Genomic DNA, 14,893 nt, shown 5'->3' on the forward strand with positions numbered 1-14,893 from the left:
ATTCTTTCCATACAATAACTTATGCAAGTGCTTTGCTTGAAATATAATATATAATCTTTTTTATATAAATGTATCAAAAATATGCATTCATTTTCTAATAAATTCTAGAAGCCTCCTGTCTAATCGACGAACCGGTTCCACGCTCAGTAGTATTGTATGATATTATAACGACTAAACTCGAATTTCGATATGAAACGGTTGTGTTGCGAAGCAAGCAATAGGCACTGTAACAATACAAAATTATTCATAGAAAACAGTGAAAGTAAAATGGTATGAAATAAATGAATATGCTCGCAAACTTCGTACCTTTTATAAAAGCGATTATATAACGTATGGTAAGAAGTACGTATTTGTGTTAATAATCAATTAATCAATTTTCTATTTTAATTTTAACTAAAGTTTTCAATTCTAATTTTTCTGATTTTTTCTTTTTTGTTTCTTTTTTTCAACTTTCTTGGATAATATTTGCTTTTTAGTTATGGTTGTAAAGGTCTTTAACTTTGCGTGGTTTGGCACTATTTTTTAGTCTTTTACTTCCATAAATGAGATATGAAATATTTATTCAAGTCGAAAAAAAATGTGCAAACAAATGCTTCGGAACTTTGGATGTAGAGACCTATTAGTCAAAAAAAATAAAAATAATAATAAAAAAACAAATATATATATATATATATATATATATATATATATATATACCGATGCCAAATGTTAAATTAATAAGGAAGAGTTGCAACAAATGCCTTTCAGTTTTTATCTGTATGCTTCCTTTAACTCGCAAGTAGACTACATATGCTGGCTTTACTTTGCGTGTTGTAAATTAGAAAACAAAAGACCCACGAATATATTACTACATAGGAACACACATTAATAGCTAGGTTAGAAGACAATTTCAAATGTAAATAAAATTTTCAAAAATTCTTGTAAATCCACGCTTATCTATTTGCAAGTCATTTAAACGATCATCGATGATGGCAACGTGCGCTGTGATGCCGCCACAGATGCGTACACAAAGGACGGCTATCATAGATTTTTTGACAACGTCTTATGTGATTATGCGTTTCCCATGTGACAAATTTAATTGTCTTCTTTGATCAATTTATTTCACTTTATTTTTTCACACATAAAAATCGGTAGAGCTGAATGACTTACCAGAACTTAGTTATCGTTCGATGTAATTCCTTAGATTTGAAAGACGCATCAAATAAAATAACAAATTGTATAAAACATTTGTATTTATTAACTTGAAAGTTATAAACCAAAATTATACTTAAAAATTATGTTTGAATAAATTCTCACTTTCTTTTATTCTTGTATTTTTCCAATTATTCTTTTTTTTTTTTTTTGTATGGCATAGTAGTACTTTACTAACGAACTGGCGGCAAATAACGGCAACTACGACAGACACGGGTCAAAATGACGTTGCGCTTCTTGAACTTATCAAAGTATGGAATAATATGCATCCGAGCTAAGTAGTATATAACCAGGATCTCTCATTTGATCTAGTCACAGTCTAAGTTTAATTTTAAATTAATTATTAATTAATTAAGATAAATATAAAATTTAATGGGGCGGATTTTATTTTTTATGGGGTTTTTATCAAATATTGAACAGTGAAATATGAGCATAAACTAAAATTTGACGTAAGTGAGCAAGTTCTTTCAAGATTCTCGTGAGGAAAATCGACACTGAAAAGAGAAACGTACTGCAACACGCACTACGAAATCTCTAAGGGTGCTATTCATACACTAATTATATATATATATCAAAAAGATATATTGCAGCTTGAGATTACATATACCGAAGAACAATATTATCAACAATTAAATTCGGCGCATGACCAACTTGATAATTTGAAAGATTAGAAATGTCCATCTTGCGAAAAAGCGTTGACCTTTGTCCATCGACTGGAACAACAGTTAAGAAGTCATATGCCGCGAGAACATAAAATGTTACCCTGTTCAAAATATTGAGCTCCTTTTCCAATATATGATTGTTTAAATACGCCTTATGGCAGGCTATTGTAAAAGTGCGATCCAGTCCACTTGCAGCCCTTGCACTAAGCCAAATCAATGAACAGAAAAATTTTTCTTAGTATGAAACTTTAGATTTTTCCGAACGACTTTACTTTCACTTTTTTTTTTTTTTTTTTTTTTTTTTTTTTTTTTTTTTTTTTTTTTTTGTATGTTGAACAGAGATGGGCTAAGCCAATATATTTGTGGCTTATATGTCCAAATAATAAATTGTTGTAATTTTTAGTCAGGATTATGTATAAAACGTAACAAACAAAAAAAAAGAGCGGCCGTAATAACTGGAGTGAGCATGTTAAATGTAATTGTGTGTGTGTGTGCAAGCGCGCTTGTTGAGTTCTTGAAAGTCAGACAGTGTTACAAACTTTGGCTGAAAACGAAAAGCAATGCTATGGTAATAGAGGATTATTAAACGCAAACACGAAAGAAAAAAAAGGAAAGAGGAAAAAAAAAAATTCTAAAAGAATAAATTAGCTTTTCTAATAAAGCAAGTTAGTTCCCCGAGATGACGTACATTTTTTGCTGCAAAGAGATCGAGGAGACATCCATATAACTTGAAGAAGCTAAAGGAATCTCTAATGCCATCAAGCCTGTGACATCTGAAGATTAGATGCTCAGCAGACTCAAAAAACATTGCAAACTTCACAAACATCACATGGTATAGCGCGAATCATTTTTAAATAAACTTTGTCATAAGTGTGACCACTCATGAGTCTATAAAGAATTTTGATTTCCCAAGAATTAAAGGAAGATACAGAGAAGGGTTTGAATTGAAATGTGGAATTTAATTTATAGAAAAGACGATTGGATTTAACGCGCGCGATTACTTTAAATTCATCGTTTAGCTGTTGAAGGATGTGGCTGCGAATTGCCCGAATTGCTTCATTGGGAGTATATTTGAAGGACAAAATTGTCCCATCAACACGAGCTCTCCCTGCATGAAAGTCGGCTTTTACATTTAAAAAAAAGCCGCAGTGGCCAGGTACCCAAACGAGGTGACACTCATCCACTTGAGATTCGTGCAACGTCTTGTGAATGTCAAACCCATATTGATTTTCTGCATCTCTTTTATTTATTAGAAGTAGAGCTGACCTGCTGTCGGAAAAAATAACAAAACGTCTGATACCATCGGAAATAGCAAAGTTCCTCTTCCACTTTGACTCGAAGTATTGTTTCAGATAGATGTTTCACGACCGAGAAGCCAGATACATTACGTCCGACGGAACCGTCAGTGGCATATATATCATATCCGTTGTTGTAATAAAAAAGGAGCTTTTCTTGGCATAACAACCTTATACAAGAGAAGTTGACATTTTGTTTTGAGGTAGAGATCGGTTCGAGAATGTTCATGAAGACTTTGCATTTGCTGGTAACGAAATTCAAGGGGGGAATTGAATCTAACTTATCAAAAATATGACGAAGTTTTTGATAGCAAAAAGCATAGCTGCAAGTGACAGTGTCAGTGAGAGATATAATTTCCTGAAAAAGGAAGGATTTATCATCTTGACTTTAATAACTCCTTGGCAGTGCAAAAAAGGGCTCTTTCGGAAACTGGCCATTCACCAGATATAGCATTGAGAATATGTTGAGGAGTACTACTTTCACTTTTAGCGCGACATTGCTACTATTCATTTTTAGGTTGCCGTTCTTTATTCTTTTTGTATTTTTCTTTTTCTCGCTTGTTACATTATTGTATTTATAGTAATTTTACTTGGGTGTATTTACATAGATACTTATGCAGGCTCATAGCCTGCTTTGTGACCGAACGGAAATGTACCGTTTTTTCCATAGTGCCCTGAAAGTAAAATATGCAAATGAAGCAATTATATTCGCCTTCGAACGAATCTCGGGCAGCCACTACCATAAACACATAGAATAGGCGTATCTACACGTATCTACATTTATCGGATTATGGTAAAGGGTTGATTTAAAGAGATTGTAGAACAGACGGTTGTACACAATTTCAAATCAATGCCGGTGCAAAGCGCATACGTAGAGGCTATGCTTGAAGGTGGAGGCAGCATTCAACATTATTGGTATGTTAAAGTCATGCAGCATGCTAACAGAAGAGGCATTTTTAGTTTTACTAACAAAGCATGCCATGAGGATGTCATCAAGAAAATGACTAGACATATTTTCAAGGCTATTAATAAATAAACAAAAATGTGTACAAAGACGAATCAGATATCACTTTAAGTGTGCTCCGAATATCAATCGCTACAGTACTGTCATTTCGTTTACGGATTAGCCTTGTAGCAGCGAAAGCTCAAATTAAAAGCTGAAATTTGACATACAAGTGGTGTAGGGTATAAACGGCTGCTTCAAGTTTCATAACCGTACCCAAATAGAGAAAAAGGTGGCTATGTTTCCTCGGTTACAAGGTTTGAAATCGCTTCCCGATAACAAACATATTTATCTTATGGATTTTTGAAACTTATTCCCAATCCACTGCTTTGCAAAGCTAGTTAATACTCAATGACAACGATAATAGCAAATAAAAAAAGCCTTAATTTAGTTACTTTTTCTAACGATTTATTTTCGAACAATAAAAGCTTAATAACAATGATAAAGCAATTAACCTTTTCAGATTTGACTGCTTATAGAATGTAAAAATTATAGTTTTAGAATGGGAGATCGACCCACAGTGGAGATTGTAGTTTTCGCAAAATTCTAAATTACAAAATTTTTTTTATTTCTTTCACGAACTGTAACGAAAGAGATTACAAAATATAAAATAGCAAGTGCTGCACTACAGCGATGAATATCTTAAAATATGATCCGTTGTGCAAACCTAAAATAGTTTTATGTTATAAAGCTTTAAAAATACACATCAAATAATAGGAAATGAAGGGCAATATCTGACAACAGCGAATTGCATAAAGAAATTAATTATTGATCTCTTGAGAACTTGCGACACAAACAAATATTATTAGTTACTTAACAACGGCTCCTGATCACTGGCGTATTCATTCGTACTACCAGCATTATCTCCATCACTTGTTAGAGTTGCAGCCCTAGGCACAAAAAAAAGCAAATAAATGGAAGAGAAAAATAAAGAATTTATGAACATAAGTTTATTCAATATAAGTACTTTTAATGTGATTTCTTTAGAATTTGACATACATTGCGTTTGCGTATTCAATTCTTTGGGCAGGTGTCATGTTGAGATTCCCTTTAGTTTTACGATCGTAAACATATATTACAGTAGTGGCGAGAAAGGCAACTAAATATTTAAAATAAGTTTTAAAGGGAATATATATTATAAGTTGACGATACTTACTTGTTAGCCAACCTAAATAAAATAATTCCAGCCATATATAATCTCCATGACTTTTATCCACAATTAAGCCGGACAATATTGTTACAACAGCTAAACCTAAATTCTGTACAGATTGGCAACTAAAATAAAAAGAGAATAATCAATAAGCACGCACTGAAACAATATTCTACACTTACAATCCATAGGCAGTGCCTAGTTGATATTCCGGTATAATTAAAGCTACTAAAGGCCATAAGCTAGCCGCTAGCATCGAATAAGATAGCCCCATAAGGGTCATGCCCACGTAGGGATTCAGCATTGTAAAGGCCAATAGCGAGTGAGCGCCCATAGTTGCAGAGGTGGCTACAAATATCCAGCCTACATTGCGGCCAGTCTTATCAATAATAAAACCAAATAAAGGAGATGCAATCGCAGATATTAGATATAGAATGGAGTTAACACTATTGGCTTCCTCAGGCGACAAATGGAATTTTTCCATAAAAAATCCTCTGAAGGGGCAATAATAAGTAAAACTCAATCATTGCAGAACGCACACGCCAACTTACTTGCCCAATGCAATAAAAGGAAAAACGCATACATAGTAGGCCACACAAATTACAGATACCATCCAGAAGGTTATTTTAAATGTGGTGATATCACTTAGCTTAGCTATTTCGCCGCCGGGATTAAGATTGCGATGCAATACGCGTTCAGCTCGTTTATCCATCCATCCTTAGAGGTTATTTATGTTAATGACATATAAAATTTTACACACAGTTTTACACACTTACCTAATATTAAAGCACATAACAGCGACAAAACACATGTGCCTGCTGCTAAAAGCAACACAACCCCGATCGTATTATGCGGATAATAAGTTTTTACATAATTATACATGGGCTGCATAACCCAGAAATTTACGGTGCTACCCAAACGTGCTACCGACAATTGCAGACCGAATACCATATTAAGTTCTTTACCTTTGAACCATAGCACGGCATAATTGTTTTGTGCCACAGCTAGAGACTCCGCTCCGATACCAAATATAAAACGACCTACGATCATAAGCCAAAAGGTCTTCAGAATTCCACCGCTGGCAAAGAGTAATTGTCCGACGAGTAAAATAAATAAATAGATGATAGTCCCTAAACGTATGCCAAAGACGCGATCAATTAGGAAACCGCCCAAGAAGCATAGCACAACATTAGGCCAGGAATATATTGAATAAATTAATGTGAACTGCGTCGTAGTGATGTTTAATTCTTTTTTAAAAACGTCTTGCAAAGCGCCGGGATTATCGTAGCAGAAATATGAACCTATAAATAAGATAGAGGTGAAAATGTTAGCGAATATGAAAAATACTTTTCCATGAAATCGTTTCAATTACTAGAAAGGCATATGTCTCAGCTTCTTTGCATGGCTTGAACGGCACTAATAGTTTTTAGTCCAAAGATATTACTTTTTTTGTAATGACTTTTTCCTTTTTAATTTTTTTTTTTATATCTACCACACCGAAGGATGGGGGTATACTCAGTTTATCTTAATGTTCATTATTTATTTATTTTTATTTATTTATTTATTCCACTTATACAAGAAACTCAACTAAAACAAAATGGCAGTCGAGTTCAATTGACTCTTAAGTAAATCTTAAAATTAATTAATAATAAAACTTAGTATAAGTATAATAAAACAAATAAGGAGGAAAAAAAGAAAAAAAAAAAAAAAAGCATGTACACAATTAGCATAGAGCCACACCTACAACCGATACAAGACCAAATTGCAAGTGAACCCCTAAGCCATCGCAAACATGCATTATATCCAAAAGAAAAGCAGAGACTTTATAAAGTCCATATCCTCTTGATCGGAGTGAAATTCTGAATCGATTAAGCTGTGAGCCTGTGTGTCTGTGAGATGTGCTTTTGACGCTTCCCTTGGAGGCTAAAACGATCTGTTAGAGTGTAAGACCGCGGCGAAGCGTAAAGTAAAAGCAACTACCTTTGATGGCTTTCTGAAAACCAAACTCATCGCACTAAACGACAAGTGCTTCCTAATACGGGTATATCCTCATTCATGAAGTAAGGAATGAATGCTAATCTACAATATATTTTTATCGTAGCTTAACTATATACATATATATATTTATATATATACGATAAAGAGCAGAAAATTTCTCTTTTTCACACCAACATGGAACTAAATATTTAACAAACAACAATCTTGAATCAAAAGTCGTCATCATCCTATGCTACAACGCATACATTTTTAATAGCTCGACAAAAGTCGGGTTGGATGGAAAAAATGGTTTGAAAAATCTATCACATCGTCCAAATCCTGCTTTCGGCTACCATTTGCCTTGCTTTCTGCAAAACTGGGTTAATGGAGCAAAAGCAGCCTGTGAAAATTCAGATGTGCTTTCTCGAATCCCGAAATTTTGCACTGATGCATTCGAAAAGTGGCATAACGTCGCCGACCGAAACGCCACATAACTAAAATTTAAGAAAAATATGCCTGAATTTTAAAGGATAAACGGCCCAAAGTGTTTCTTCTTTTTAATTGAGTAATCATCTTTACCTGGTTGTTCGCAATCTATGAAAATAAGATAGTTGCATTTTCGATTGCATTTTCGGTTCACTTTATCCACTTTGTACACAGATACGGCTATGCATTAATATATACCCATACACATGCATAGAGCATTTTCACACTTTTTTACGTTTTAGATGAACGAATCCGACTATAAAATCAAATATTTTATTATCCTTAATCTATGAAATCATAACAAATGCTTCTACGAATGAAATCTATGCAACACAATCTTCCATGGAAAAATTGTAAAGAAGAAGTACCAAGTACATAAATTGTATTTTATGATGTTGATGGCCAAAAACCTAAGCTTTCTTACGCACGTTCCTTTTCTCATGATTACCTAATTAGTAATGATAGCTTTTAAGATGATTCATCAAATCTGAACGCAATAATAAGGGCATGACACTTTTAGAAACACTAAAAATGATAACGAACTCACACAGAATTCTTATTCGTTTTCCTTGCTAACGCTACTAAAAATAAGACATATACTGTACAATAAACAATGTATGACGAAAGTTTAACTTTATTTCTATTTGCAGGTCTTTACTCTTTATCGAAATATTAATAAAAACCTTTACTGTGCAGTAAAAATTTGTTAACACACAACTCATTACATATTTACGTGGCTTGCAGGCTTCCAACTTAGCTTTTATCAATTTTTAAATAATCTCATTGTCCTTATCAATGCCATTTGCCAGATTATTGGAAGGAATGTTCCATGAAACGTCCTTTCTCATCATCATTTTTATACAGGGTCACCCAAGAAAATTTTATGAATTAAAAGTCTAGCAGAATATTATAGTTTAAAAAGCAGAATATCCAACTTTCATATTCTGCAACAACTGACAACTTTAAACAATGTTGTATTCTGATTTTGAAATTGATGTCTTTCACACAGAATTAGTAACTATTAGAGAATGTGTACGAATTTATCGCATTGAATAAACATGAAGGGAAGAGGAGGGAGGGATGCTTGGACAACTAGGATTTAAGTGTTTCTTTGTTTGCTTTTGAACTTTAATTTATCTAATGCTTTTATAATTATAAATAATTTATAATTAGTTGCAATATGATGTAATGTACGTAATTTACTCTGATTGAATAGTTAATAATAATAATAATAATAATAGCAAATTTAGGCACGCATTGTTGACACAGTGTCAACAACAACAAAAAAAAAAAAAAAGAAGAAAACGAAAACAATTACAAGATTAATTTGGCGGTAAATAACAATGACATCTCTTATCATTACTGCTCTGTTTTAATAATTAGTTTCGCTTTTTTACTTACCGAAACCCAGCAGGCACATAAAAATCAACGCCAAAAAACGATGAAGACTGCTTGTTGGATTACAGCAGGCTGAGGTGCACCCGACAGGTTCAAAGTCCAACTCATTATCTTGAGGACCTCGTCGATTAGGTGTCTCAACATTTTGTTCGTTCTCTATTATAGGTAAACGATCATCGACCATTTTTAATATTTTGTTGTTGGATACCTGTAGGCGTAATATGCAAATAACGGAAATCGTTTTCAAGACTATTAACTTTACAATATTTCTCTCCACATTTATTATTAGCTTTATATAAATGCTATTGTTCGTGTGTTTGAGGTCGTTGCGTTCTATAATAAAAACGCATTCGTAGAAAACAACATCAATTTCTACGCTGATAGCGTTGAACGAGATTTCGTGCTTTGTGATATAAAAACAACACAACAAAAATATCAATCAGACGTTAAATGTGGACCGTATTTGCTGAGATCCGTTTTGCTTGTTACTCATTCGATTTGTCTAACTAGGATGACTTTGTTGATGCCGTCTTATCTTGGTGCGTATGACCAGGAAATTTCAAGTCTGCTTGACCATCTAAAGTAATTATTGCTTTTGTGGGATAGAAGGTTTTTCTCTAATTGTTGTTTTCTGCGTGCAAAGTACGACAAAGTTGCCTGGAAATGAAAACACCAACAACTTGAAATATTATCATGTTATGTACGTTTTCTATGATAGCTGATAGAAATTTGGGACGAACAACCATTTACAACTTTTTATAATAAAAGATTTCTATTGGTGACTCATTCAAAAGTCTGTACGGAATCTTATGTGCATAACATATTGGCTTCTTCAAGAAGAAAAAAGTTATAAACGTTCCGAAAACAAATACGAAAGTATATGTGTATATATATATAAGGATTTAAGATCGCATAGAGATTTTAAATGAATGCTCTCTTAACTTTTTTTTTTAAATCCTAGATTTTCCGATATCTGAGACTCGACCTTTTTTTTGTAAATATTGGCAAATACTGTAATTACTAGCCGGCCAATTTTGTATGAAGAAATAAATATTTTGTACACGCACTACACGAATACATATATTCCATACATATATGGATGAGATTATGAATAGATGAAATGGTATAATTGAAAGATCAGCATGAGTATTTAAGTGATGCATTTGTAGTATTTATCGTTTCTCAGAAACCGTCCGTCGTTCTTATCTTCAATTCTATACCCCTCTTTGTAATTTAATGTAAAATATCTACATAGTTTGTACACGACCTCAGGTAGCTTTATAAAACTTTACAGCGGGATAGCTCTTTTAAAGTGAAACGAACCTTTCGGTAATCTGAGGTTCGGGTGAATTAGTATTTGAAGAAATCATTATTTTCGGTTCTGCACTCTTTCACCTTACAACTATGCTATATAAGTTGAAGACGTACCCAACCAATATCGTATACTCCCAATTATCACTTAATCCACATTTATTCTTTGAAACTTTTAAAACTCGAGTTAATAGTTTTTTAATGATATATAACGGTAATTTTTGCCATATATTCACGAAAAAAAAACCTTTTAAACCATGACAACGCGTGTGGCAATTCAAAAATATCCGCGATCTTTTTCTCAAGTCCTACCTCACATATAGCAGCTTTAAATAAAATAAAATATCGATTGCATACGTATTGCTGCACTCACTAAACATTTAAGAAATCAACAAGTTTTTATCACTCTACCTACATACGATAAGGGCTATGGCCAAGACCACAAGTCAAAAGAAGTCACAATGCCACTTTCGACGTACATAAACGTATTAGTTTTACAAGAGACACTGTAATCACTGTAATATACGGAATAATAATTTGCGTTTTCTTATTTAAATCAAAGCACAAAGAAAATAGAATGCAAACATTGTACACAAAGCATACGATGCAAATAAAGAAAAATATTCGTCAATTATTTATGGTAAAAATTCATTCTCTTTTGTTTTCAAAAAAAATTTTTATACTTACGAATGTTATTTTAGAGTTGTTACATATATGTATAAAACCTATCTTCTCAATTAAACACAACTATTTACAATTTTCAAAACAATACGATTCTATGGAATGTTTTCTCTTTTTATTATTTGTTTTTTTACTTCTTTTGTTTTTGTTTTTTCTTGCGTGTTGCCAGAAGAAAAAAAATGACAAATGCATCTCTCCATTTTTTTTATAAAACCTTAATAGATACATGAAATATAACAAACAAGTTATTTGAAAAAAAGTACTGTAAGAACGAGACGGAAAATTATCATTTTTTTTTTAATGTAAATTATTTTACAATTATACCTTTTAATTAAAAAAGAAATGGGATACAATAATCAATTTTACCATGCTGTCTATATTAAAATGTTAAGAGTGCATTTTTTAAATCTATGTTATCGGCTCTAATTTAAATAAATGGATATTAGATAATAAGCTTAGTAGTATTAATAAAGTAAAATATTGAATTGATATTCTGTTCTGAAGCTGATTGTAGAATGTTCCAAAATTTAATTAATATATTTAATGTAATTTAACTGCCGCATTTCAAACTAACAAGGAGGCATTAAAAAGTGCTCAAAATTAAAACTGAGGGAGGAATTTTTTAAGTCATGATCAATTCAGTGATGAAGCTTAAGTCCGAAGTAATTTTATATTTTCCTCCTTAAGCATTCTGTATCTACGTTTGTTACCTCCTTTATTTGTATTATTAAAAATTTAAACTTTTATGCGGTATTACCAGATGAAAATATCAGTTTTTGTTAGTAGAAATATCTTCGATGGGGTCTACTGCACAGTAATTTTTCATGATCGGGAATGTTTGAATTTGCATTTATTGAAATCAAATCTGTCTTAGACTTAAGTTCACTCTGCTAATAGTTTAAACCTAAAAATATCCCAAGCAAAAAAGGAAAAAATGAAAGAAAACTTGAAAAGAAAGAAAAACTATAACGACGACTTGAAAATCTAAAATTTTATTTCAGATTTTGTCTTCTTGCTCCATTTTTTTTCTCATACCAGTTTGACCCAATTTCTTTAAGCAATTCACTAAAAAAGCTGAGGAAGTCTTTAGGCGAAAAAGAGCATACCTCCGCCTGCGCATAACACTACTTGACTTTGTATAAGAATAATTAGTACTGAATCAATCAAATCCATTGGAATATTGGAACTGCAGTGGAGGGGTCATAATGCACAAACACAATAGAGTGCGTAAAACCGAAGGACTCATTAGGATCCTAACTAGGACTAGAATCCTAGGACTATTAAGATCCTTTTGCCGACGGCTTTGCAAATTAGCATAGAGTATTACGTTCGTTCTGCAAATAGCAGAAAATTTAGCTACTGTTTTGTTTAATGTGATAATAAAAAAAAAAATTATGGCGGTCAAATTTTAGGCTAACTTGTAAAATTATTATTATTATTAATTTGGAATTTTACTTCATATTGTAAAAAAATGTAAATTTTTTATATAAATAAATTGAAATTGAAAAAAATTTAATAAGTCGTTGTTTCATTTTTATTGAGGTAACTTAAGTTGTAATGCAAAAAGTTTTTTAGAAAGATTTTAACCGAAATTTTCTAGCATCTAGAAATCTAGAAAGCTTTGGTAAACGTCTTTTTCAATATAGTTAGTTATATATTTTTGCAGAACAAATAAAATCCTTAACCAAAGAAATGAAAAATTTTATGAAGAGATTTTAATGCCAGCAACGCGTCCATTACCACCCGAATTGAGTCATCAATTATGGGCGTAGCTCATTTGATTTGATTTATTATAAATGCCGACGGCAATTTTCATTTTGCAATGAACTGCCGACGGCAATTATTATTTTTCATTTTGCAATGAATATGTTTAAAACAGATTTTTTCACATATAAAGCTGCATTTAACAGATTTTTTCACTTATAAAGCTGCCTTAACAGATCTTTTCACTTATAAAGTTGGCGGCTTTGCAAATTAAACGATCTGGCAATTCAAGTTGCTAGTTGGGCATTCAACCTTTTTGTGAATACTATGCGCTTTGTCAAAAAAAAACGAAAAGCATAGAATACGTATTCTAAAGGTTTTATTACAATACATCATTGTACCATAAGTCTTTATTAATTTCAATTAAGGAGTTGTTAGCGAAGGAAATAGAGAGTAACAAAATTCGAAGTTCGCTCATTTATTTACTCTCTAAAGAATGATGTGGCCTGCATTTGAACAGAATTGAATCTGTGTTTAACAGAATTGAATCTTTGTTTCCTGTTAAATTGGGCATTTAACATAGCTGATTGGCGTTACCGTTTAAGTTGTTAAGTTGGGCTTTTAACCATTTATTTATTATAAGCGACTCTGTGCTTTGCCTTTCAACAGGGAATTTAGCGAGGGCGTTGTTTAATTTGATAATAAAAATCCTTGTTCTTGCTCACACAATTTTTACAATTCTTGTTCTTGCTCATATAATTTAAAATTCCTGTTATTGCGAATAAACAACCAATTTATAAATATTCCTATATAATGTTATAATTATCTTAGAATGAGGTAACATTTTTACCTAATGGCTCCCTCCAGCTTTTCCCTGTTAAGAGTACGAACAATATATATTCCAGTAAGTTGCTTCTGTGGCTTTCCTTGTTCTTCCCTGAAGAAGGCAAACCGTGCCATCACAGTTGCAACTGTTTTTGGTTTCAATACAACTTCGTGCGTTTATTTCTCTTGCTTCGTTTTTCGTTTTCTGGAAACGATATGAGCGCAAATGGACAAACAAAACTGTATTCATCGTTTGATCATATCAAATAATCGGGGTACTTGACATATAACCGAGAAATTAACGTGTTTACTCATTCCTATTTAGGCTTTTGACAAGATTAAGGGTATATAATCTCAATGATAAGAATTCCATACAACTGAGAAAATAAAAATTCCGTACAACTGAGAATGTTTGAATACGTTTGTTTACAATTCTCAATAATTTTGCATGTATTGTGCGACTTTAAGGAATAAGCGCATATTCGTTCTCAATAATTCTCAACAGGTCTTTGTAGAAAAGCCATCGATGCGAGATTAAACGTATATATTCTCAATAATTTGTATAGAAATTCCAAACAACTGCGAAAATGTGTTAATAAATCATAAAAAGCGACCAAGTCAAGTTGTTTATATTTGGCCAGAAAGTTTTTTGCGCACAACGCTTGTAGGATTATTCTCTGATTAAATAAATTTTCCTTATCTTATACAAAAAGCAAATTAAACGAAAATTTGAAAATGTAACAAATATCAATTTATTTATTTACTTATTTCTTTTAATGATAACATAAATTACAAACTAGAAGTTATTTGATTCGTAAATGTACACACACACGCTCACATTCTTCTTTACGTAAATAAATTTGTGATATTTGCTAAATTTGGAGTTTACAGTAAGTATTAATTTAAGTAGTAATTTAATTATCTTGAGTATTAACTGTTCCTTCGGCTAGCTTTGATGGATCAGACAATGTTGCCGACAAATCACAATCGAGGTAGGCGTCATTATCGGCGCAGTACTTGTAACGTTTCGAGAATTCAACCTATGCACGGATGTTGTTGTTTAATTTTTACCATTTTTTCGCATGTTTTCCGGCCTGGGTCGTCGGATGGGGGGTGTCCAAATATAAGGTATTCAGATACGTGATAGGTTCTTGCCTCGCTACAATATTCCATTATTTTAAATAAAACATGCTTACCATGAAATTTTGAA

At 32.3% G+C, this 14,893-nt stretch overlaps 1 protein-coding gene across 3 annotated transcripts; it reads right to left on the minus strand.

Moving 5' to 3' along the window:
* Positions 1 to 4,537: 4,537 nt before the first annotated feature.
* LOC119640555 (major facilitator superfamily domain-containing protein 1-like) lies at positions 4,538 to 11,263 on the minus strand. Of its 3 annotated transcripts, none has more exons than XM_038038655.1 (8): positions 11,161 to 11,263; positions 9,166 to 9,819; positions 6,078 to 6,602; positions 5,853 to 6,018; positions 5,484 to 5,795; positions 5,308 to 5,426; positions 5,151 to 5,250; positions 4,538 to 5,041 (listed from the first exon to the last, which is right to left on the minus strand). In XM_038038655.1, exons 2-8 carry the CDS (start codon positions 9,344 to 9,346, stop codon positions 4,957 to 4,959), a joined length of 1,488 nt encoding a protein of 495 aa, XP_037894583.1. In that variant the 5' UTR covers positions 9,347 to 9,819; positions 11,161 to 11,263; the 3' UTR covers positions 4,538 to 4,956. The 3 variants fall into 3 exon arrangements, with proteins under 3 accessions (XP_037894583.1, XP_037894585.1, XP_037894586.1); XM_038038657.1 differs by lacking the exon at positions 11,161 to 11,263 and adding an exon at positions 10,889 to 10,993; XM_038038658.1 differs by lacking the exon at positions 11,161 to 11,263 and adding an exon at positions 10,591 to 10,814.
* Between the last annotated feature and the right edge of the window lie 3,630 nt (positions 11,264 to 14,893).

The sequence above is a fragment of the Glossina fuscipes genome, unplaced genomic scaffold (assembly GCF_014805625.2).
Source record: "Glossina fuscipes isolate IAEA_lab_2018 unplaced genomic scaffold, Yale_Gfus_2 121, whole genome shotgun sequence".
In the NCBI taxonomy this organism is placed as follows: Eukaryota; Metazoa; Arthropoda; class Insecta; order Diptera; family Glossinidae; genus Glossina; species Glossina fuscipes.

Excerpts from the sequence above, each read along its gene's own strand:
- LOC119640555 (XM_038038655.1), bottom strand. The coding sequence starts at position 9,346 with ATGGTCGATGATCGTTTACCTATAATAGAGAACGAACAAAATGTTGAG. Across the intron at positions 6,603-9,165 it reads TATGTGCCTGCTGGGTTTCG|GTTCATATTTCTGCTACGAT; the intron begins GTAAGTAAAAAA and ends TCTTATTTATAG. Across the intron at positions 5,427-5,483 it reads CTAGGCACTGCCTATGGATT|TTGCCAATCTGTACAGAATT; the intron begins GTAAGTGTAGAA and ends TTTTTATTTTAG.